This window comes from Saimiri boliviensis, chromosome 21, assembly GCF_048565385.1.
Source record: "Saimiri boliviensis isolate mSaiBol1 chromosome 21, mSaiBol1.pri, whole genome shotgun sequence".
In the NCBI taxonomy this organism is placed as follows: domain Eukaryota; kingdom Metazoa; phylum Chordata; class Mammalia; order Primates; family Cebidae; genus Saimiri; species Saimiri boliviensis.
In genome coordinates, this window is record NC_133469.1 from 33553699 (window position 1) to 33576944 (window position 23246).

At 52.7% G+C, this 23246-nt stretch overlaps 1 protein-coding gene and 1 long non-coding RNA gene across 7 annotated transcripts in view; one reads left to right on the forward strand and one right to left on the reverse strand.

Annotated features, from left to right (window-relative positions):
* LOC120361043 (uncharacterized) overlaps positions 1-23246 on the forward strand; it is an 83373-nt gene that overhangs the window by 36124 nt on the left and 24003 nt on the right. The window contains exons 2-4 of one of the 3 annotated variants that reach the window (XR_012515513.1): positions 2342-2521; positions 3398-3714; positions 13044-16298. This is a non-coding gene — a long non-coding RNA (uncharacterized LOC120361043). Of the gene's footprint in view, positions 1-2341; positions 2522-3397; positions 3715-13043; positions 16299-23246 lie in introns of those variants that run through there. The other 2 variants (XR_012515514.1, XR_005577407.2) reach the window with 2 other exon arrangements.
* On the reverse strand, positions 1304-22221 carry PATZ1 (POZ/BTB and AT hook containing zinc finger 1). 4 transcript variants are annotated; one of them, XM_003938418.3, is made up of 5 exons: positions 19978-22221; positions 18547-18610; positions 10658-10829; positions 4292-4429; positions 1304-2812 (listed from the first exon to the last, which is right to left on the reverse strand). In XM_003938418.3, exons 1-5 carry the CDS (start codon positions 21246-21248, stop codon positions 2394-2396), a joined length of 2064 nt encoding a protein of 687 aa, XP_003938467.1. In that variant the 5' UTR covers positions 21249-22221; the 3' UTR covers positions 1304-2393. The 4 variants fall into 4 exon arrangements, with proteins under 4 accessions (XP_003938467.1, XP_003938468.1, XP_003938466.1 ...); XM_003938419.3 differs by having other exon boundaries at positions 4292-4364; positions 19978-22220; XM_003938417.3 differs by lacking the exon at positions 4292-4429 and having other exon boundaries at positions 19978-22218.

Here is a 23246-nt window from a genome sequence, read left to right on the forward strand (position 1 = left end):
GGAGGCTGAGGCATGAGAATTGCTTGGACATGGAGGTGGAGGTTGCTGTACTAGATCATGCCACTGCACTCCAGCCTGGGTGACAAGAGCAAAACTCCATTTCAAAAAAAAAAGTAATTCTGATACCAATGTGGGTCTAAAAATTTTTGTGCTGTTTGTTCCCCTAGGTCTGTTTTTCTCTCCTTTACCGTTGTTTGTTTTCTTCTTGCTTGGAGGTTAAATGCTGTCTCTATCCTTTTAGGGGTTTCTTTCTTCCCTGAGATTTCTCAAGATGCCCAGGGTTGCTTAAGTCTGCCTGTCCCCTCCTTTTTTCTTTCTTTGAGATGGAGTTTCACTCTTATCACCCAGGCTGGAGTGCAATGGCATGATCTTGCCTCACTGCAACCTCTGCCTCCCGGGCTCAAGCAATTCCCTTGCCTCAGCCTCCCAAGTAGCTGGGATTACAGGTGTGCACTACCACGCTCAGCTAATTTTGTATTTTTAGTAGAGATGGGGTTTCACCATGTTGGTCAGGCGGGTCTCAAACTCCTGACCTCAAGTAATCCACCCACTTCAGCCTCCCAAAGTGCTAGGATTACAGGTGTGAGCCGCCAGGCCCAGGGGGCTTGTCCCCCTTGTTCCTCATTCTTATTCCCATTAATTATCCATCGTGCTTGCTTCTTGCTTCCTGTTTGTTGTTCTTTCCTCTTCTTCACACACTCAACACTAACATGCACCAACCTTTTATTTAACATCAGGTAGATAACATGGTAGAGGAGACAAGTTGCTGAGCTTCTTAAAGCCCCTGGCCATGAGGAGTCCCTGCTCACATCTCTCCTCAGATGATAGGTGGGTAGGCTATGTCAGATCCCCTCTACAAGTCTTCTCTCCCAGAGCCCCACCCCACTTCATACCCCCCTGGTTCAACCTACTCACCCCCGTGCTGTCACTATTCCTTCACCTTGCCCAGTTTTTCTCCTTGCATTTCTCATTATCTGAATTCATATTTAAATTGTCTGTCTCTCCCATTAACCCTCACAGCAGTGTCTTGTTCACCATTATATTCCAAGAGCATGAAACCATGCCTGGCATACAAGCAGTGAAGACAAAAACTGAGTATTTTGTTGAAAAAATGGGGGAATTCTGGCATTCTGAGTCTTCAGTGCGACTCTCTACCTGTCAATCCCAGTGGAACTGGTACAATGAAGTGGAAAAGGGGTCTTCTGGGCTCCCACTCCCACCCCAGGTGCTGGGGTATAGACTGCCCACCTCTGTGTCCCAAAGACCCCACAGCTGAAAAACTGGACTCAAGGGAGCAAGGAGAGTAATTGTACTAACATTTTTAATACAGTCTGATCAGATCAATTCACATCACAAGGTCAACCTGGGCTTGCTCACATGTGGCACAACTGAGGTACACATTGTCCCTGCCTGCTGGCTCTCCTACCTCCCTGGCTCCCAACACCATTGAAACCCCCTACTTCCCTGACCAGACTGGCATTTTTTTAAATTTTGCATAAAACTATTTCTTCCATAGACTTCAAACAATCAACTAGCCAAGTTAATTATGGTACATCTAAACAAAGTTTAATACTAACCCTAATGTGTGACTGCGGTTTACAAAGAGCTCTGTATCACCTGGGATAGCTTTCAGTAGCAATTCACTACAACTGGTCCTAAAAAATAATAACAATAATAATAATAATTAGAGAATTAAAACCCAACAGCAAGTTGAATGGTTAAAATCACGTAAGAACTGAAATTTGGGGTGGGGGTGTCCTCAATACCTGAGCTTGTCCTTGCAGTGAAAATGCTTGCCTCTAAGCAGGGCTCAGAAAGGTCTGGAGTCCTCCAGGCAAAGGGCTGAGCTCAGGGGGGCTCTCAGAGGACACTCACCCCATGGTCCATGGATGCTGAAGGCTTCTAGCTTCCTTAAAAACAGTTGGGCATCCGCATTGTTTAAGTGGGTGGAGACCCTAGTGTGGTTCTTTTGAAGGATATGGGTAGGGGTAATGAGGAATTAGAGAGGTGGGAGAGGACCAAAAGCACTGAGGTCCCCGAATACCATAGATTTGGGTATAGGATTGGGGTCACTAAGAATTGAGCACCAGGAATTCCAGCTTCTGCCCGTTAGAGAAACTGGGACTGGTTTTGCCTTGGAGGCCTATGTAGTGTTTTATGCCCTTTTCCCATACTGGGTCTCATTGATATTTCTGCAGAATATCAGATGAAAATCTATTTCTAAAGACCACTGGGAGAATGGGTGGTGGAGCAGTTGGGGTAGGGTTGGGGGATAGTTAAAAATGAATAAAAATCTCTCAGCTACAGAACCCAAAGACATCACTTCCCTCCGCATTCACAGCATTTCCCAACAGTCCCCAAATGGCTGTTTCCGTGGGGACAGAGCAGCTGCCTCATTTCCCTTCAGGCCCCATGGGCTGCTGGTCAACCTCAGGATCTACTAAAGATGACGCAAACGCCGACTGAACAATCTGAAACCCAAAGGACTCAAGGAGAGACATGTTCTGCTGAGGAGAAAAAGGTGAGCCAAGGGCAGGGCCCAGGTCCCCCAAGGGGCCCCCAAGAGCCCGGACATGCACCTTCTGGATATGTTTGTTCAAGTAGGACTTAGAGCGGAAGAAGCTCCCACATTCAGGGCATGGGTATTTCTTCTCCCCATCAGACTCCATTTTGTTTTTGGGGACTGCCATGTCGCAGGAGAAAGAGCCATTGGCACTCTGCTTCTCCGGCGTCTTCAGGTCGCTGGCATCTGAGAGGTCACCATAGGAGTCAGAGCTCTCAATCGGATCCTGATGTGAGCATTTCTGGCCTTCTACAAAAAAACAAAATACAGGAGACAGATGAGGCCAGGTTCTGGAGATGCCCCCTCCTGGAGGGGTCATGAGGGGCCAGCTCACAGACCTGTGGAGGGCAGCCGTTGGCCAGCCACCACCCTGGCAGAACCCAGAGAGGGTCAGCTGGTCAGTCTGGGAGCTTGGAGTGCCTAAAGGGGTAAAATGGCAGGGCCCTAGGGCCACCAGCCTCCCTTGCTGTGAACTCTTCATGCAGCTGCACATATACTGCTCACCATCAACTCAGCTTGCTTCAAGGAAGGGATACAGAGAGGGCACCTCTACTACTGCTGTCCAGAACAACTCAAAGACCCCCAACTCCTAGGCACTCTTTTGGGTGCCTCTAGGAGTAAATCTGGTATTCTGATGATGCCGAACCAGTGTAACAGTGGCCTTGTCTCCTACACCAGACTAGCTACACCCTAGCAAGGCAGGCAGAACCAGAGCCATGAGGTCCTCAATCTGGGTAGACCCCATCAATGGCTCAGACAGAAGCCAATCCTTCTCCTAATGCTGCAAACACAAGCCCTGCCCTTACTGCCTTCCTTCTGCCAAAACCCTTCCAGGGCCAAGCAGCCGAAGCACAGAGATTGAAAGGAACTCTGAACAACTCAATCGGCTGGGTGTCCCTACCCTAGGCCCCAGACAAGCTGGGCCAAGAGACAACCTTGGCTACTCTGCCTTGCCTGGCCCACACTGGAGTCCTCCACCAATTAGCAGCTTCCTGCCTGGGTCCAGAGAGCCATGCCGGGAAGGGAGGTCTGTGATGGGAGCATGGAGCATGCCATCTCTGCTGCTTCTACCATATGCCAAGCCCCTGGCCTCATCCCCAAGGCAACGACAATGTGACATACCACAAAACGACCTGAATCAACAAGTGAAGGTAGGCCTGGGGAGCTCTCCACAAACCAACTCCCAAGTCAGAGGAGTCAGATAGCTCATTATTGCCATGCATCTCACAACCACAGCCAGAGGCTCTCCAGAAAGGGCCACTCACAGCAACCAATCATCCCTATTGTGAGAGAAGCCAGACATTGGCTCCCACCGGCCTACTGGGTCAAAAGAGGAGAAAGCATTCAGCCACAGTTCCACACCATCCTAAAGGGCAACAGGCAGTGGACAGGCCCAGAGTGACTCATCATGCAGGGCTCTTCTTCTGCCCAGGGCCTGGGGCATCCCTGCAGGGCTCCAGACGGTGAGGGCTGGCCAGGAGGAAGGGAGGAGGGCTGGGGAAGCGGAGGCGGAGGCTGGATCTTGGCAGTGCCCTAAAGCCTCACTCACTGCCCTGGAGTGGGATACCCACTGTGACTTTTGTCCTGGAGGCCACTGCCACTGAGATCTCTGAACCTCCTCAAGGCAGCCAGAAAGCCGGCAGCCTTCCCGCCTCCCCACGCCCAGCCCAGCGCCCCCACAACACAGTCTGCGCAGAGAAGCAAAGTGCAGAGCAAGGGGTCGCTTGCCTTTGTTGCCATAGGTCCTGGCGCAGTGGAACGCTGCTCCCCCATTCAGGATGGGCTCCTGGTGCCTGGAGACCTGGGGAAGGGGAACACCGTGGTGGGTTTTAACATGGACCTTTAAGTAGGAGGCAGAGGAGAAACCTAAACAAGACAAAAGGAGATGAGATCCCGAGGCCGGCAAGAGATACCTCTCTCCTTCCCCCATGCCTCTCCTCCGGCCGCACTGGCTAGCATTCCCAGGTCAGCTGCACCTAGAGGGGGCCCCCTCCTTGGCTCAAAAATGGCTGCAACCACATAAGCCATGTGGCTCAGGATGGAGGCACCGTCCACAAATTGGCTTCTCTGCAGAGCCCACTCTGCAAGGCTGCGGTGAGAAGCCTAGGCTGGCCGCCTGGTGGGATGGCCTGAGATCCTGTTCCTGCTAGGGCCAGAGGCCCTCTGCTTCTAGGCTTGCTTGATGCCTCAGTAACAGGTGGTTTGAGTGGATGTCTCCTGCAGGAACCATGACTAGAAATGTGGTTACACAAGAATTTGAGGCTCCAGGGAAACCACAGGATTCTAGCCAGCAGGATGACTGCTTAATCCTTGTAAAAGGAAACTGGACAACAAACGAGATGGAGGTAAAATGAATCCCAATGGAACGCCTCCAGGGATCCCATCTTCTACCTGTCAGGATATGTTCTATTTTTCTAACTTCCTCACCTTCAGCATAACAGGATTTAGTAACTGTTTAGATCTTTTGAAGAACAAAGACAAAAATAGGAAGTTGTATCAAAGGAGTGCGGTCATCTCTTATTCATGGTAGTGTTTTGGTTTGATTTTGGAGCATCCACCAGGTTCATGTACAGGAGAAGAAATGGGAATGTTCTTTGTCTTTATTTTGTGGGGAGGACAATCCAGCCATCGTGGGACTATTCCAGCCCACCTCCAATATGCTTCGGTCAGTTTGAGCCACAAAGAGTAGATCTTGAGCCAATTTCCACAGCAGCCACGAGTCCAAGGATACAGAATCAGGCAGGCCGATAAAAGGATTTTGTGTTGGACTTCACAGGAAGGAGGTATGCCATCGAACCCCACTGTGGTCAAGGATCAGAAGGTGCCTTTAGCAGGAACTGAAGCTTTTTAGTATAAGGCTCACTTAGGGTGCCAGTGCCCTGACAGTGTCCCTTTAATCCACTTCAGATCAGGTTGACTCATTATCAGGTGTTTCCATTCACTTTTAAAATTACACCATCACAGGATAACAGTGAGATCCACTGCTAAAGGGTCAGAGGCTGAAGAGTACTATGTCTGTCTGCACAAGATTTGTTTTAAAAAAGTCTGAAATGGCATGGCATTTTGAATGCCACTCAAACTGTAATAAAGGTTCACCTTTAGCAAATGCTGATGGCACACCAGGGCCCAGCACACCACACCCACTATTCTACAGAATTTGCCCAACACCCTATGTGCTACAGATCACTATTATGCCCATTTCACAGATGAAGAAATAAGAGGCTTGGTGAGGTTAAGTAACCTGGTTACACATATAGATACTAAGTGGCAGAGCCTAGAGTCCAACCCCAGGATCATGTGCCACCAGAATTTGGCCCTTAGCTACCGGGCAGATGCTTTAACCCACATGTCTCATGTTCCATTATTGGAACCCTAAACTTGTAGGTGTTATTTATATCCTACTGCTCAAGATCATAGTCAAGGTCTGATTTTCACAAAAAAAATTTGCAGCCTCCAGCATAAACAGGTTATTGGTTCCTGTGTCTTAGCCCTGAGCCCTAGAAACATCCAGTGGACTTTTGCAATAAGTTTCATTATCACCATTTATACTCATGTATTCTTCTGCCATAATGGTAGGTTAGAATGGAAGCTGCTGGAAAAACAGGGCTGGCCTGTGGGAACTTTATTTAACAAGTACTCCTCTGACAGCAGTTAGTGGTTCTGAAGGGAAATGTGGGGTTGGGCCAATTTTCCTTCCTTTCCCAGTACAGCTATTTCAAATATCTGTCTAGACCAGATGCTAGTGTCCTGCCCTGCCCAGTAGAGCAAACTGTCCTGTGCCATGACCGAAGCGGTCTGCCTAAGGCTGATCACAGGTATAGATTAGTCTAAGAGGGTCCCATGTAGATGTCCCTAAGAGGGAGGCTGTAATCAGGAGTGAGGAGACAAGATTAATGGGAAAGAGGCTCTTAGCCCTGCCCCTTGGGGTGGTACTATGGAGTACCCCCACAACAAAGCAGAACCAGGAGACATTGGCTCCCATCAATCAGCACAAGATATCAGAACTTTCTGGTAATATGATGATATCACTTTAGAAGGGATTTTTTTCCTTTGGTTTTTAATCCCTTGTGAGGCCTCTAAAGTAGCAAGAAGCTCTCCCCATGATGAACCAGAGCAGGTCCGCTGCAATCAAAGGGGACAGAAAGGAGTGGGAGAGTACCAGGAATTATTATGTTTACTCTTTACTGGGAGAGCTATACCAGGAGAACACAGCAGATCCTCAATAAAAACTTGCTGAGTTCAACTGGGCACGGTGGCTCAGGCTTGTAATCCTAGCACTTTGGAGGCCTAGGTGGGTGGATCACTTGAGGTCACGAGTTCGAGACCAGCCTGACCAACATGGAAAAACCCTTTCTCTCCTAAAAAAATACAAAATTAGCTGGGTGTGGTGGCGCATGCCTGTAATCCCAGCTACACAGGAGGCTGAGGCAGGAGAATCACTTGAACCTGAGAGGCGGAGGTTGCGGTGAGCTAAAATCACACCACTGCACTCCTGCCTGGGCAACAAGAGTGAAACTCAGTCTCAAAAAAAACTTGCTGAGTTTTCCTGAAAAACAGTCTGAGAAACACGTGGCTGAGTCCTCTTGACTTTACCCCAGCTGCAGACTGTACTATCTATAGCAAAACCACATGGCGGGGTGGTAGGAGTGGATCCACAGCTGCCACTTAAAGCCTAGAATTTAAACACAGAGCAACTCAGCAGCCAAGTGTTAGGATGAAACAGAAGCTGAGTTTCTGAGCAGAATATATCTTTGAAGCCAGACATATTTAGCCAGAATTCTAAACTTACCCACCCATTCACCACTGATTAATCAAGAGCCAAAGAGGCAGCTTGATCCAGCCATCCACGCAATGGAGATGCTGAGCACACATGTGACTGCAACTACAACCAATAAGCCACAGGCTCTTTCACTCCAGAGATGACAGGCTTATTAACAAAAGGCCACTGCTCCTCAGTTGCATTTTCTTGCCTGTGTGCCTGCACTTGGCACTTCAGAAGCAAATCATCTTTTGGCAGATTCCACATCCATGCAGGGGTTTGGGGACTGCTTTCTCCTTGTCCAAACCCTGAAGAGGCCATCCCCAACTGCACTGTGTTGGAGTGGGCCTACGTAGCTTTATCTGAGATCAGGAGAACAGCAGGCTCTCTGCATCCCTCCACTTGTGTGCTCACCTCTGATGGGAGAAGGCTTCCTCTACCTTTCAATCAATGATGTTTGCATCCAAATGTCTCTGTCAAAGGCAGATTCCTGATAACATATTCCTCTTCCTCATACCAACACATAGGCATATATACAAAGATCCTGCTACAGAAATTTTAAAGGAAGAAAATCATGGTGACCAGCCAGGGCCTTCTCCTTTTCAACTGTTAACTGATTTCCTCAACTCGAAAATGAGGGAACAAGCTTTTCTAGCCATAATATTCCCTCTACTGCAAATGATCTTCCTCTACAAATAGTATCATACACATCCTGATATGTCTGTATGACAAAGCCAGAGTTATCTGTCTCTCATCAACTTGCATCGGACTCACATGTGAGGCTGCAGGAGTCAGGCTGCCTTCCCTCTTTCCCATTCTTCACAGCCAGGAGTCGTTTTTGTGGCAAAGACTGAAAAAGACAGATCTATAGGTAGATACTCAAGTCAACTAAGAATTGTTGGGACTGAACGATCTGAAGGCACCTCGAAGTTCACCTGATTCAATCATAACTGTTCTAATCAGCTGACTGACATTTAGCCTTTGCTTGAACGCATGCAGAGAGATAAAAACATTCATTTATTCGTGCAACTCCTCTGATAGGTGTAGGCTTGGTGGCAGCAGGGCAAAGGAGGACACAGAGCTCTCTGTTCTGATTCCAATGTCTTAATCTCAGTGTTTTTGGTGCTCGGAAAGAACCTTATCCTCGTCCTTTTTTTTTTTGTCTCTTCTTATTTCTGCCCAAGGAATGAGTCCAGGAGTAGAATCCAGCTCCTCCTCTTCTGATAAAAACTGCAATTGTTTTCTCTTCCTTCTGAGTACCCAGCATGGGTTGGACCAGAACCTTCTTCAGTCTTCTTGCAGGAAAGGAACTTCCCACTCTGGCTCTGGGACCAAAGACGTTTGGCCTGTGATCAGATCCAGTCTTGGCTTTTCTGAGAAAAAGTAGACTCTGGTTTACTCCTCTAGATTCTCCATTCCAGTCATGTACCTTATGGCTGTTGCCAAGTTCTCTTTACCAGCCCTTAGAAAAGAAATCCTGACGTACAATAGTTGTTGGCTTTGCGACATCAGCTGCCTCCTAACTGGGCCAACTTTCCCACTATCCCTGCTGCTCTCAGTTCTTCTTTCCTCCTGAGCTGGGCTCCGAAGTGCTGTGGCCCTGGATTTCCTGTCCAGTTCCTGCCCTACTCCATCATCTGGGCTGGGCTTTCTGAGTTTTATCATGAGCACCCTTCTCCACTCAACAATTTTCAGCCTCTGGTCTCTGACCCCAGTTCTCAGACTGGGAACTTCCACATTGAAAACTTGGTAAAATCCCTGTTCCAGCAAGTTTTGAGTTATCTGGGGGAGCTGTCAGGAAGCCAGGTTAGGATGAAGCAAGACAAGAAACAACATCTAGGGCTGCAGCAGCCTCAGTCAAGACAGTCAGCCATAGCCCGATAACTCTCCCTACATGTGCAAGCCCACCGCTTGCAACCTTGGAGGAAGCTCCTGTCAGAAATGGGCTCTACTGAGATGTCAGAAAACAGAACAGACAGCTTAAAAGGCCTTTACTAATACCTCCCTGCAGGTGTCCTGGTGGTACAAACTGCAGGTATGAAGCTGCAAGGAGGGACCCAGTTCCAGGACACCAAGAACACCCAGCTACTCAGCAATCTCCTTCCACCGTGGACCTCAGGGCACATGAACACAGCACAGGCACCCAACAATTCCACCAAGGCCTGCAGAAGTGTTGTGCCTGGTCCAACCCAGAGTGTCAACAAGCATGTCTTTCCCAACATCGTTACAAAGTGCAAGGACAGGGCCTCCAAAGTGTGCAGCTCCTTTCACCTACCTTGTCTCTTGGGATCTTCATAATAGCCCTGTGAGGTGGGAAAGGGGGGTATTCTTAACCCCATTTGAGAGAGAAAGAAACTGAAGCTTAGCGAGGGAATGGGAGAACTCAAGGCCACCTAGTGAGAGGCTGACACAAAACTCTGGGTCTCTTGATTCCTGGTTCAGTGCTCAACCCGCTAAGCCATACCGGAGGCTCTCAGAAGCATTGGGACAAGCAAAAACGCCCCAGGAGATAAGGACATCCCAGCAACCTCCCCACCTGGTCAAAGCAATGCACACCATGCAGAAGCATCCTCATGTTCACAGACAGCTGCTCCGACCTCCTTTACCACAGACACAGCGCAAGCCTCCACTGATGCTGTGCTTGCCAAACAGAAACATCTAGCACTTCCAGCAGCCAACTAGACCCGGCAGAACCTTGCGGGCAGGCTTGACTTCACCCAACACGACACCACTGCCACAAAGTTAAGACACTACCTAGGCCCACCTTGTCCTCAAGCACACTGCCCTGTTCAGAGTACCTTCCACTTTCATCTCTCATCAAGGCCACAATCTACCTGAGTTTGGGCTCTCTTCTGACCACCTGTGCTAGCAAATGACTGCTCCTTGGTTATCTCCAGACTCAGCCTCCTTCCCTGGCTGCTGAATTTCATATGCCAGTGAATCAACCAGCAACAAAAGCTCTCAAGCCAGACTGACCTCTTTTTCTCCCACTTTGGGACCTATTAACTCCCTGACCAACCTCAGTAGTTCAGTGGTGTCTGCTAAATGCATCCATCCTGCCACTGAATAGCAGGTGGGAGTTATGGCCCCAAGCTTGGGAAGAACTTCTCTCCTTCCCTTCCAACCTATTGGTCTCCTGGGACCTCCCATTCTAAGCACTCCAAGCTTGGGAAGGAAGGGGTCGCAAATAGCTAGCTGGGTGATGAAGGTGTTTATCATTCAGTGGGAGGGGAAGGGCTGTGTGGAGTCTGAGGGAGGGTCATCAAGACACCCCTAGGCCTCCCATACACGCTCAGGCCCATCCTCTGGAAGTCAGGAAACAGTGAGCAGATTACCTCGGTTACAGATACTGCAGAAGTTGCTGGGCCCCTCACTGTGCTTCTTCAGGTGGTCTGCCATGTATGCTGCCCGCAAGTACTTCCCACACACCTGGCAGGGCACCTTGTCTTCATGACAGGCTAGGTGGGAGCGCAGACGGTCTCGGGTGGCAAAAGAAGCGTTGCAAGTCTGAAGGCAGAAAAGAAAACGGGATGAGGCGAAACCCAGCACACCACACCCGACTGCCCACCAAGTGCACCATGAAGCAAGAGCAATTTCTGGCCATCACATGACCTCCCTTTATAAAGGGAGCTTTAGAGTTTGGCTCAGGCTCTCTACCCAGAATGCCAAGCAGCTGTTCTTATTTCCCATGGTGCCTCCTTACAGGACACTTGAGTGGAAATCACTGGTACTAACTAAATGACTACTGGAAATGTGCCCAGGACATGGCAAGCTAAGTTCTACACCCCTCTACACAATGAAGAGTTACACATTTGCTCATCCTTAGACATTGAGAATTGACTTTAGGTGCACTGACTATAACGCACAGAATTAACATTTACATGAACTTACAGATGAGTTATTGGCATATAAACCAGCCTTCCTGTTTGCTATGCCTGGGTTTTCCCTAGTTGTTTTATACAAAGAATTCTATTTATTCATTTTATTCAAAAGTGACATTAGTCTTGGCCAGGAAAATGGAAAGGAAAGGCAGGACAAAGCACAGAGATAATTCTTCATAATATTCTCATGAGTTTGAATTTAAAAAGCAGCCCATGAAATGATAGTGGCAGCTGGGTGCAGGGGCTCACACTTGTAATCCCAGCACTTTGGGAGGCCAAGCCGGGCGGATCACAAGGTCAGGAGTTCAAGACCATCGTGGCCAACACAGTGAAATCCCGTCTCTATTAAAAATACACTCCAGCCTGGGTAACAAGAGCGAAACTCCGTCTCAGAAAAAAAAATAAAAATAAAAATAAAAATACAAAAATTAGCTGGGCATGGTGTTGGGTGCCTGTAATCCCAGCTACTTGGGAGGCTAAGGCAGGAGAATCACTTGAACCCAGCAGGCGAAGGTTGCAGTAAGCCGAAATTGTGCCACTGTACTCCAGCCTGGACGACAGAGCTAGACTCCATCTCAAAAAAAACAAAAACAAAATAAAACAAAAGTTAGTGGCAATTCTGATGACGTGAGAATTAGCATATAGAACAAGGGCCAGAGGCTTCAAGAGTAAGTTTGTGGGCCAGGCGAGGTGACTCACGCTTGTAATCCCAGCATTATGGGAGGCTGAGGTGGGTGGATCACTTGAGGTCAGGAGTTCAAAAGCAGCCTGACCAACATGGTGAAACACTGTTTCTACTAAATATTCAAAAAATTTAGCCAGGTATTGTGGCAGACGCCTGTTAATCCCAGCTATACTTGAGAAGCTGAAGCAGGAGAATCACTCAAACCCAGGAGGCGCAGGTTGCAGTGAGCTGAGATTGTGCCACTATACTCTAGCCTGGGCAACAAGGTGACACTCTGTCCCAAAAAAAAATAATAACTGGCCGGGCACCGTGGCTCACACCTGTTAGCCCAGCACTTTGGGAGGCCAAGTTGGCCGGATCACCCAAGGCCAGAAGTTCAAGACCAGCTTGGCCAACAAGGCAATATGGTGAAACCTCATCTCTACTAAAAATACAAAATTAGCCAGCAGTGGTGGTGCATGGCTGTAATCCCAGCTACTCAGAAGGCTGAGGCAGGAGAATCTCTTGAACCCAGGAGGAGGAGGTTGCAGTGAGCTGAGATCATGCCATTGTACTCTAGCCTGGGCAAAAAGCAAAACTCCACTCAAAAAAGTGTTTGTGAAACATTAAGCTGGGGAAGTGCTGGTGACAGCAAAGTGCTGGTGGCATACATTGTGTGCCAGGCAGGCACCATGCTCAGCCTTTTAGAGGCACTTATCTCATGCAACCCATCCTGATGGCAGCCCTCTGAGGCAAGCTGTGTGATTACTCTCCAAGAGAGTGTGGCTTTGGAAAGCTGTGGTGTGAGCTGAAAACCAACTCAGAGCCAGACCCCCAGGCTGGATGAGTCAGGAGCTGAAGGTCAGAACCAGCACCCTGAAAGGACCCAGGTTGACAGGACTTCCTGTACCTGAGGACCTGGCTTAGTATCAGTGATCAGTCTCCCAACAACATCCCTTCCTTAGCTGGAACTTACAAAGGCATTCCAGCCTTGGGGATCACAGAATATGGGGAAAGCCCTGAGAAGAGATGTATCTGCTGGCTTTCAAGCTATTTTGGTACCAGGGAGATGTTTGAGGGGTTCTAGTCAATTTTGACTCACTTCTTTTTTTCTGTGTGTGTTTACTGTTATAGAACTGTAAGAAAAAGCAACATTCACCTTCAAATGTGTTACAGATCAAATGGTAACCCACTGAAGACTACCTTGTGCTAGAATGGAACTGCCCCTGCCATCTCTCTTTAACAGAAGCACATCCTGAGAACCTGAGAGCTCAAGGTAAGAGTCTGAACACTGTCACCACATACAGACAGCTAACTATCTCCTTACCGTACAACCAAAGCGAGAAACAAACACATGCAATGCCGTCAAGGTAGAAGACACCACTGTTTACTACCTCAGTCCCAAGAATCTTGTGTACGTTAGCACAGCCTTTCCTAGCTCTTCTGTCATTGTCTTTTTAAGTAAACATTACACATTTGACTTGAATTTGTAGCAATGAAATACGGCTTTTATCTGTTTTATAAATTCAGTGTATTCGTATCACAAATGAGGCAACTAACTTTAGAAGGTGAACTTGCCTAAAACACAAGACTCAGCTACTAAAGAAAGTCTAGCACACCCACCCTCACCACGGCCAGGCCAATACTCTACCAATCCTCCTGGCCACCCTGGGATATTCTGATCCCTCCCAGTTCACAGCTGGGCCAGTGGAGGCCCTGAGAGGATATGAGACAGCTGGACTAAGAACCTGTCCCACAGCCTGTGCTCTTACCATCTCCAGATTCAGGAGAGGGAGCTTCTAGAGAGTGAAAGGTGCTCATACTTTATAACACAGTGTTGTACTTGGCAGCCAGGACTCTAAAAGGGAACGTCGAACAGATTTGTGCAAGGAAATTCCAGCATGTACGTGAGTTAGAAAGCACCATGGGCCAGGCGTAGTATCTCACACCTGTAATCCCAGTGCTTTGGGAGGCCAACGCGGATGTATCACAAGGTCAGGAGTTTGAGAATAGCCTGGCCAAGATAGTAAAACCCTGTCTCTACTAAAAATATAAAAACTAGCCGAGCATAGTGGCAGGCACCTGTAATCCCAGCTACCGGGGAGGCTAAGGCAGAGAAATGCTTGAACCCAGGAGGCAGATGTTGCCGTGAGCCGAGATCACACCACTGCACTCCAGCCTGGGCGACAGACTGAGACTTCTTCTCAAAAAAAATAAGAAAAGAAAAGAAAAAGAAAAAAAAAAAAAAAAAGCAAGCACCATGGATGCTTGCTCTCATGGCAACAGGTGGGCCCCACCCCAGCCAAGGACCTCATGACCCAGTGACAGGCCACAGTGGCAGAAAACACTCAGAGCCTCTACACAGCCCAGCAGTCTATAATCAGTAAACCAGGGCAGAGGCTGCATAAACACTCCACCCCAGGAAAGAGAGGTGCACCTGATGGTTTATTTGGTGACAAGAGTTAGCTTTGCCGGGCAGTGACCCAAAGATCACCCCTCCAATGGTGAGAGAGGGTATGTTCTAAGCCTCAGAACTCACAGGAACAAGTGGATCAAGTGTAAGAAAATGAGGCTGAGGCCAGGTGCGGTGGCTCACACCTGTAATCCCAGCATTTGGAGAGGCCAAGGTGGGCAGATTACAAGGTCAGGAGTTCGAGACCAGCCTGACCAAAATGGTGAAACCCCATCTCTACTAAAAATACAAAAAAAATTAGCTTGCCGTAGTGGCGGATGCCTACAGTCCCAGCTACTTGGGAGGCTGAGGCAGGGGCTGAAAGCACATTCAGGATTCTGTCTTCCACGGTCCCTAGGAGAGGGAGCCACAAGAGAGAGAGGAAAGAGATGCCTGGTTTCTCTTGCCAACCTTCTTTTGGGATCTGTCCTCTAAAGGCTTTGCCTGTCATGCTTTGCTACCTAAAGATGATGGACAGCCAAACTTCAATTATCCACAAGTGGCTTATCCACTTGGAGATTAGCTAAGCAAAATTAAAATCTCAGACCAGGCTGGCTTCCCCCAGCCTGTCCTCCATTGATTATCTCTCAAGGAATGAAAGCTAACTTTCGCCTGAGCAAAGAGAATTAGGAATGTAAATCTGCTGCTGGGGGAAAAAACACAAACATGACAAAAGCTTTCCCTGTGTTACAAAGCCAAGCTAAAGTGATTGTTGGCTTCTCTGTGCCAGGATTGACCCTCTGTGGCTGCAGTCCCCAGGTTTTCTGGGGAGCCTGTGAATGTCCAAAGTCTAGGCACAGCATAAGTTCAGACAACACAGAACATGAAAGAGCTTGGTTACACAACCCAGGAGAGAAGGGGTGGAGAGAGACAGATCTCAAAGGGAACATCCAGAACTTCGATGCTGGGGCCTCAGGAGAAAGGCATTCTTTGTCCTAGAGATAGAAGATAGAGGGAGTCTGATGTGAAGAGAGTGAGCCAGGGGCAGAATGTTGTGACTGCCTGTGGCACTCAGAAGAGCTGCCCTGCCCGCAGCCCTACACTACACCCTGCTGTAGTTAGGGGCCATGCCTGCCAGGTCATGGCCCAGTCTCCCTGAGTGCAGGTCATCACCACTCAACACTATGCCCCAGTCTTGCTGCCTTCAGATTTCCTAAAGCTTTTCTTCCTAAGGATTGAGCAGCTTGGGAATGGGGCCCAAATGGTACCAAGGGCACTGGTGCACACTCCCACCCTTGGTGGCCCTTAAACTCTGGAAGCCTCAAGGGTAGTCTGAAGCGGCCTTCTCCCACAGCCCTGGAAAACTCCTAAGGGCAATGCATTAAGGTTCAGCTCTCTAGGCTTTTCCAGCCCCCTTCTTCTTGAGCATATGCTCATCTCAATTCATCCTTCTCTACCCAGCCCCCAAGAAGTGGTGCCAGTGAAAGCTAGGGAGATCTCAACTGCTCCAGACTACTCTCAGCTTCAGGTTGAACTCCAAGTGGGGGAAATGTCCCAGCCCACTAAGCTCATAAATCCAGCAGTGCCTAGGGCATCTGGGCCAGTTAAAGACATTCAGGCCAAGCCCCAAGGAGACATCCCACTATCAAGCCTGAGGCTTCCTGCCCCTATGGCACCAGTCTCTGGAACTGGCCTCTTTCTTTCTCTCTGGCCTCAGGAGGGGATGAGAGGTATGGACTGTGCCTAGCCAGTGGGGGGCCCAAGGAATGAACTCTCGGAGAGATGTCTCTTCACCTCTGATGTTTTCAGCATCCCCACACCATGCCAAACAGATGCCCCTGCTGTTTAGCCATGCCCAGGCACACCCAGCTAGCCATAGCCAGCCCATAGCACGAGAGCCAGCATGTCTTCACCTGCTGGGTCCCTGTTAGGGAAGTTCTGGCTATGGGGCCGGAGTTGGGGCCAGCAGGTCTGTGAGAGTGTATGTTGGAGGGGCAGGGCAGGAGCGCGTTTGTACACCAAGGGACAGTGATGTCAGTGTTACGACACAGACCAAGGACAAAACACACAAAGCCTCAAATGTTAGAATGAAAAATTTTATCATCACTCCTGTTCACCCTGCAGAGTCTGCGGGGTGCTAAAGGGCACACCAGTGGGATCCCAGGAAAGGGGTCTATATCTGCTTTATCAGCCCCCAAAGCCATATATTGGGGTGGCCCAATATAAAGCTACTCATTAGTTTAGTGCCTGAGCAGACTTGCTAATAAACCTCAAAACACAAAAGTCTACTTCACTAGCCAGAAATGAAAGCAGGAGCTAGATCTGAGTGGGAAGGGCAGAGGGCAGCATGGGTTAACTCTAGCTGGAATTGTGCCAGTCTTCTCCTGGAGTTGGGGGAGGAGTGGTCAGGCCCCAGTCTAGAAACCCCGGGCCTATGGGAAGTGACGCCAGGGAAGGGGAAGCAGATAAGCTAGTGGCTAGTTCCCAGGAAGGCACCAAACTCCAAAATCACACAGGCAAGGACAGATACCCAGGTGTGCCACCTGTGAAAGGGGGGAAAAGGCAAGAGAGCCCAGAAAGAAACTTGGATGCTATAGGGGGGTCCAGAAAGGTGCTCCTTGCTACCCCCATTTGGGGGCTCTGAGATGGGAAAGACTCCAAGTCGCCCAGGGAGGAGCTGGGCATGGTGGGCAGGACCATAACCCTGCTAGCCTCTCCCAAAAGCAGGGGTCTCAGGCCAGCTGCCACTCCTGTTCCCCTCCACTGTCAAACCTCTCCAGGGAGGCGCAGGCTAGCCAACAGGCCACTGGGTAAAGGCCCTGCTGCCCTCTGGGGCAGTCCAGCCCTGCCTCAGATATCCTGGTGGGGCTGGGCAGAAGAGAGCGTTGCTGGAGTGTGCTGGGCCCAGGTTTTCAAGGGCTGGGAATGATTTTTTTAGAGAAAGGGAAAAGGCGGTGTCAGGAACTGAATGGGACGACCTCCACAAAGCAGGCTGGGCAAAGTCCCATGATGGCAGGTCGCTAGGAAGAGGTTCCAGGGGCGGCAGGCCGCTGCTGCTCCCAACCCACACCTGGAAAAAGGGCAGAGAGTGCAGGTTACCCCCCCAGGCCACCGGGCTTGCCCCCACTGCCCTCTGGGCTCCTCCTACTCTGCCCAGGCTGCTCAGCACACTACCTGAGTCAGAATGTATGCTCTGTGATGAGAGAATCAGAGACAGAGAGAGAGAGAAGGCAGCAAGGCAAAGACAGATCCCAGCAGGCCCACCCTGGGTTATCCTCCTCCAGGGAGACTGCTTAGCCCAGCACCTGTGAACACTGTCCACACCTAGCCCCCAGGGGCTCTGCCCTACTTACAGCACATTCATCCCTCCCTGCCAATCTCCCTGAACCCTCTCCCCTTGCCACCAGGATACGGAGAAGTAGGTTGTCCTATCAGAGGCTGTAGTGCGCACCCCACACTCACGGCTCGCCCTCAGTTGGTGGGAACTTGGCACAGGAGAGGGGAGATAACCAAGGAGAAGACAGAGGTGTGTTCACTATCCACACAGGGAGGCTCAGTGGCCAGGAGGGGAAACTCAATCTTCTGGGCACCAGCAGGGCCCCCAGATATTGTTCAAGCAGGTAAGCCAAGGGTGAGAATCTATCTGGTCCAGCCTTCCCTACCTGCTACTTTGCAAAGAGCTCAAGAGAAGAGGAGACTACCTTGCTCTCCAGTCTTCCAGAAACCCTGGCTCAGGATGAGTTAAACAGATGCCAGTGGGAGAGGGGACCACCCACTCCCTACCTCCGACCTCCCTCACTGCCTTGTGCCCTAAGCTAAGGGGACTCAGGAAGAGATCTAACTCAGGTCAGAAAAGGAGAAGAGTGGTTGGCTGGACCACCAGGAGCCCTTTTAAAAAAAACCTGCAGTCCCTACAAACTGCTGGGAACCCACAGCCAGGCCCAGCACACTGCCGCATCTCCCAACACAACATCTGTGCGATATGGCCAACCATCCAAGGAGCCAGCAAACACCAGGAGAGGAAAGCCAAGCAACAGAGTGAAGGCAAAGACAGGGTGGGAACCAGGACCAAGCAACCAGGAAGGGGGAACATCAGCCGTGGGGGAAGGGGGACTGGGGGAAGAACAAAGGAGGAAAGCAGAGGGAGGGTGGAGAGACAGGAGGGGAGGTGTGCAAAGCGGTGGGCAGTCAGCCGGGCCCCCAGCACACACGGCAGCTGGCTCATGGCTGCAACCACAAGAACAGCAACATCTTCAGCCCATTTCTCTGCCCTGGCCCAGCCCCTACCTGACACTTGTGAGGCCGCTCAGAAGTGTGCACCTGCTTGATATGTCCATTCAAGTGATCAGGCCTGGAAAAGAGAGAACCAAGAGGGACTTCAGAAACTTGGCCAGACCTCACCACACAGGCACACATGCACACATGTACACACACTCACTGCTGGAGAGGACTCCCTCTCCGCCACCCCAGCATGACAAAGACAAAGTCACCACCCAGATCTGGCTCCACAGGCGCAGGCCTCTCTGCCCTGGTTTTCTCTGGAGGGGGAAGGGAAGTGGGCACTTGTCTCTGATCTCGCCTCCCCACCCCCTTAACTCCCCCCACCAGAAACTCAATGATTTCTAGGACCAGAGGCAGTGGCAGTAGAATGAGACAGAGCTGCCTCACTGCAGCCTTTCTAGGAGGGGGTATGTGTGATTCATTGTCCAGACTAAAGCCCCTTAGAAACTCGGCACTCCCCTCCCCCAGCCTCTCCCGCCACGGGCAGCCAATGAATGCCACCCGGATGGAATTCAGTCCCCAGAGGCCAGCAGTGGAGCCTTAAGTCCCCAGCTGGGCTGGTAAGCCAGATGCCCGCCTGAGCAGGTGGGCAGGGTCTGCCTGACCGGTAAGACTGGTTCCCGGTTGGGGCCCCTCTGAGGGAGTTCTCCATCCCTGTGTTCACATGCACAAGGTCCTCCAATCCAAGTTAAAACCAGCCTTTTAGGAGAAAAACAAAACAACCCTCTGCTCCCAGACAAGCCCCCAGTTCCCCAACAAGCTAACTAGAAAGTGAACCTACACAGAGATCCTGCCCCGCTTTCTTTCTGTCCTGAGAACATAAAGGGGCTCTGTGGATCCCATTAGGCTCTAGAGCTACCAGGTCAGAGCAGATCAAAGCTTTTGCTTATAAGCAGTAGCTCTGGATGGCCAGCTCTGTGTCCCATGATCCCAGGGTGGTGGAAGAGGCATAGCTGGAGTCAACTGATCAGGATGGCCAGTGTTCCATGTTGGGGAATCTGGTGCCTCAAGAGTGCAGGGAGTCCCAGATGCACTTGTTCCAGTCCCTCCCTCGGCAGCCATTCAAGCGGGGAAGTCGCTGAGGAGCCCAGTCTCCCGCCCCCAGAGGGGGCCCCACGCTTGGTGCCAGAAACACAAAGGGAGCCCAGGGAGAAGAATGGTGAGGTCTGGTGGCTCTGGCCTGAGGAATCCGGCCCCAGGAGAGACCGTAGGGCACACTTAGTGTCAAAGAACTTCCCTGAGGGAAGAGAAAACAGGTCTCGGGCATACCATCTCAAAATAAGGGCCCTTAAATCACTCTTCCCAAACCTGGCACGGTTCTATCAGGTCAAGTGACCCCCTAAAAATCCCACACCCCCAGTTCTTGGCAGAGGCCTTCTCAGGACTAAGATACATCATGGCAGGGGAGCAGGGGAGGAACAGGGGGCCTTTCCTCACCTGGAGAAGCCTTTCCCACAGCTCTGGCAGATGTAAGGCTTGCCCACAGACCCATCATGAGACCGCACATGGTAGGACATGCGGTCTTTTCTCTTGAACCGCAGCCCACACACAGGGCAGGAATAGGGCTTCTCCCCAGAGTGGGACAGCTTGTGCCGATTGAGATGATACACATCACGGAAGATCTTGCCGCAGATCTCACAAGCAACCTGCTTCCTGGTCCGGCTCCTCTTTCGGGGGCCATCAGGGTCTTCAGAGATGGGTAGCCCATTCTCACCCAGCCTGGGAGGTGGAAGGTCGATGTAGCCCAGCTGGAGGCTGGTGACACCGTGCTGGGCCTCGTGCTGCCGGAGCCGGTTGGCATCAGTGAACACCTTCCCACACAGGCCGCATGGAAGGATGCCTGCCTCCCTCAGGCCCCCTGGAGACCCAAACATTGAGTCCAGCAGGTTGGCCTTCCTTGGGCGGCCCCGGCCTCGCTTGCCAGTCAGGGGAGGGGCACTGGATGCCACACTGGGGAACGGGGAAGTCAGCAGTTGGGGGGATAGGGGTCCAGCCACCATGGGCAAACGGTCCACCCCAGGTAACACAGGCAAGGATGCTTGGCCTGCAATGGCTGCACCAGCCGCCCGAGCTGCCTCCTCCTCTGGCTGCATGCTGCCCGCGATGCCATTGCTGTTGGCTGCCAAGGCTGCCCCGTTGGTCATGTCCAAAGGGAAGCCCAAGTCCGATGTCCCAGGGGGGCGAAAGAGCATGATATCGGCGCGGGCAGGGGGTACCAGGATCTGCACGTTGGACTGTTTGATGACTTCCTGGCAGATCTCGATAACTGACCTCATCAGCAGGAACTTGGCGGCCGTCATGAGTTCGGGAAAGCTCTCCAAGCGCACCACAATGCGGGATGTGTAAGCAAAGTCCAGAATGTCCCCGAATACCTTGGAGCTGATAGTGTGCATCTCCAGCTCCCGGCTGCCCCCGGCCCCGCCGCCCGGGGCTGCCGTCGCGCCCCCCACATCAGCCGGACCCCCGTCCGCAGCTCCGCCGTCGCCCAACTGGGCGCTGAACACCGACTCAAAGTACTCGCTGCAGGCGGCCAGCACGGCGCGGTGCGCTGGGAAGCTCTCATCGCCTACCCGCAGGAGCACGTCGCAGAAGCGCCCGCCGTTTTTGCGCTGCTGGTTCAGGTTGTGCAGCATTTCAGTGCTGTGTCTGCTCACCTGGTAGGTGTAGCAGCCCGACGGGCCGCAGGAAGCGTCGTTCACCCGCTCCATGGCCGCCGCCCCCTCCCACTAGCCCGGCCGCCGCACCTGCCCGCCCCCTCCCTTCCCCTAGGCAGCGAGAAGTGGGGCGCAGCAGACGCGTCCACACTCCCCACACGTGCCGGCCCGGGGCTCTGTAGTCTCGCAGGTGCGCTGAGCGTACACGCCCCCAGCCCGGATCGGACTGTCTAGACTGCGGGGTGCACCACTCCCCGACACATAGCCAACCCTCGCCCTCGCTGGACTGCGCGCTGCTCTCTTCTCTCCGCCCGCCCGTCTCCCCTTCCCGGTCTACCTTCCGGGGGGGTGCGCGAGCAAAGAGGTGCGCCCCTCCAGCAAACGCGCCTGCCACCTCCCCTCCCGCCCGCCAGGCGGCGCCGGCGCGCAGCCAAGAGGGGCACGCGCACGCGAGGAGAAGGAGGGGTCCGCCGCGCAGCCGGGCGCGCGCGCCGCGGCTTTTCCCGGGCCCGCTGGGGGCGCGCGCTGCGTCCCCTGCAAAGCGCGAGCCGGGGCGGGGGCGCCGGAGCGGAGGAAACAAAAGGCGAAGGCGGCGGCGGCGGGGCGCGCACGGGGGCGGCGGCGCGGGCCGGATCCCGGAGCCTGGAGGGCGGTGGCGGTGGCGGCGGCTGGAGCGGGCGGGCGGCGGCAGCGGCGTCAGAGTGGGCCCTTCCCCGGGCCGGGAGAAGGCAGTGGCGGAGCGGCGGCGCTGCGGCCCCGGACTCCGTGTGTTCGGAGCGGAGGAAAGATGGCAGCGGCTGCACTTCCTCTTGCACTTTCACCCCTGGGGGGAGGAGAAGGAGGGGGCGATACCAACAACACCCCCCCCTCGCTTGCAGAAAAAAAAGAGAAACAGCGAGCTCGGAGTGGGGGCCCCCGGCGCCCCGGTCCTTGCACGTGCGCGCCCGGATGCCTAGCCCGGGCCGCCCTGCGCTGCAAACTTTCCACTTTCTTTGTGCCGAGCGCCCCCCCCCACCAAGCCGAGGATGCACGTCCCCCCTTCCCTATTTATACACCCCCCAGCTCCGCTCCCCCCGCTTCCTGCCCCCCCTCCCCATTCCCCAGCTCCGCCAATGCTAGAGCAGCCTGAGCCCCCGTCCGGCCCCCGCCTCCCCACCCCGCCCGCGGGGCCGGGGGCTGCAGTCTCAGTCCCCCCCGGACCAATGCAAACGTAGCGCCGAGCCAGCAAACCAGCTCCCACTGCCCCTCCCCTGCCCGCTGAGAGTGGCGGCGAGCGGGGGTTGGGGGGGCAGGAACTGAGGGGTGCGGATCCGGGCCCCCCAGCCTGCGATGCGCCCTAGCAGGTCGAGCGGGCGTCGTCCACGCTTCGGAGCCCCGCTTTCATGCGCGAAATCCCCAGAAGTCGTCTGTGACCGCCTCCTTGCTTCAGACACCAGAGAGGGCCCGGGGTCCTGGCCGGAGTCAGGCCGAACCTCCGGAGCTGCTTCTGCACCCCGTACATTGACCGAACTGACGGGCTGCGAGCCCGGAAGAGCTGGGTAGATGAGGCCAGCGTCCAGCTTCTCCCCCAAACCACAGCACGACGAGCTTTGTCCCTGGGGAGCGTGAAGTCACCGGCTCCGGGAGGCAATATGAGGGCGAGGGACGGGGCAGGGAGACCCAGGGGTCCTCAGGGAAGTGGGGGTGCCGGAGGAGTCGGGGACACCCGCGGGCCTCTCCAAGCCCGGAGCATCCCCTGCGCCCGCAGCCCTGTGAGACGCTGGGTGCTCTGGCCATGGGCTCTGCCGCCAGGCCTCGGCGCTTTGTCCCCGGCCCGCCCGGGGATGCTACCGCGCTAGAGTTGGACTCCAAGGTTTGCCTGCCGGGGAAGCGCTGGCGGCCGCCGCCTGGCGCGGAGCCCCAGGCTGCAGGCGCCGCGTGTGCGGGCGGGAAGTTCCCACAGTTGCAAAGAGGGAGCGAAGTATGTGTTCCAAACTTTCCACGGTTCCAAACTGAGCGCTTCCATTAAGAGGAGCGGTGTGCGGGGGAAAAGCATTCTGGGTATTAGCATGC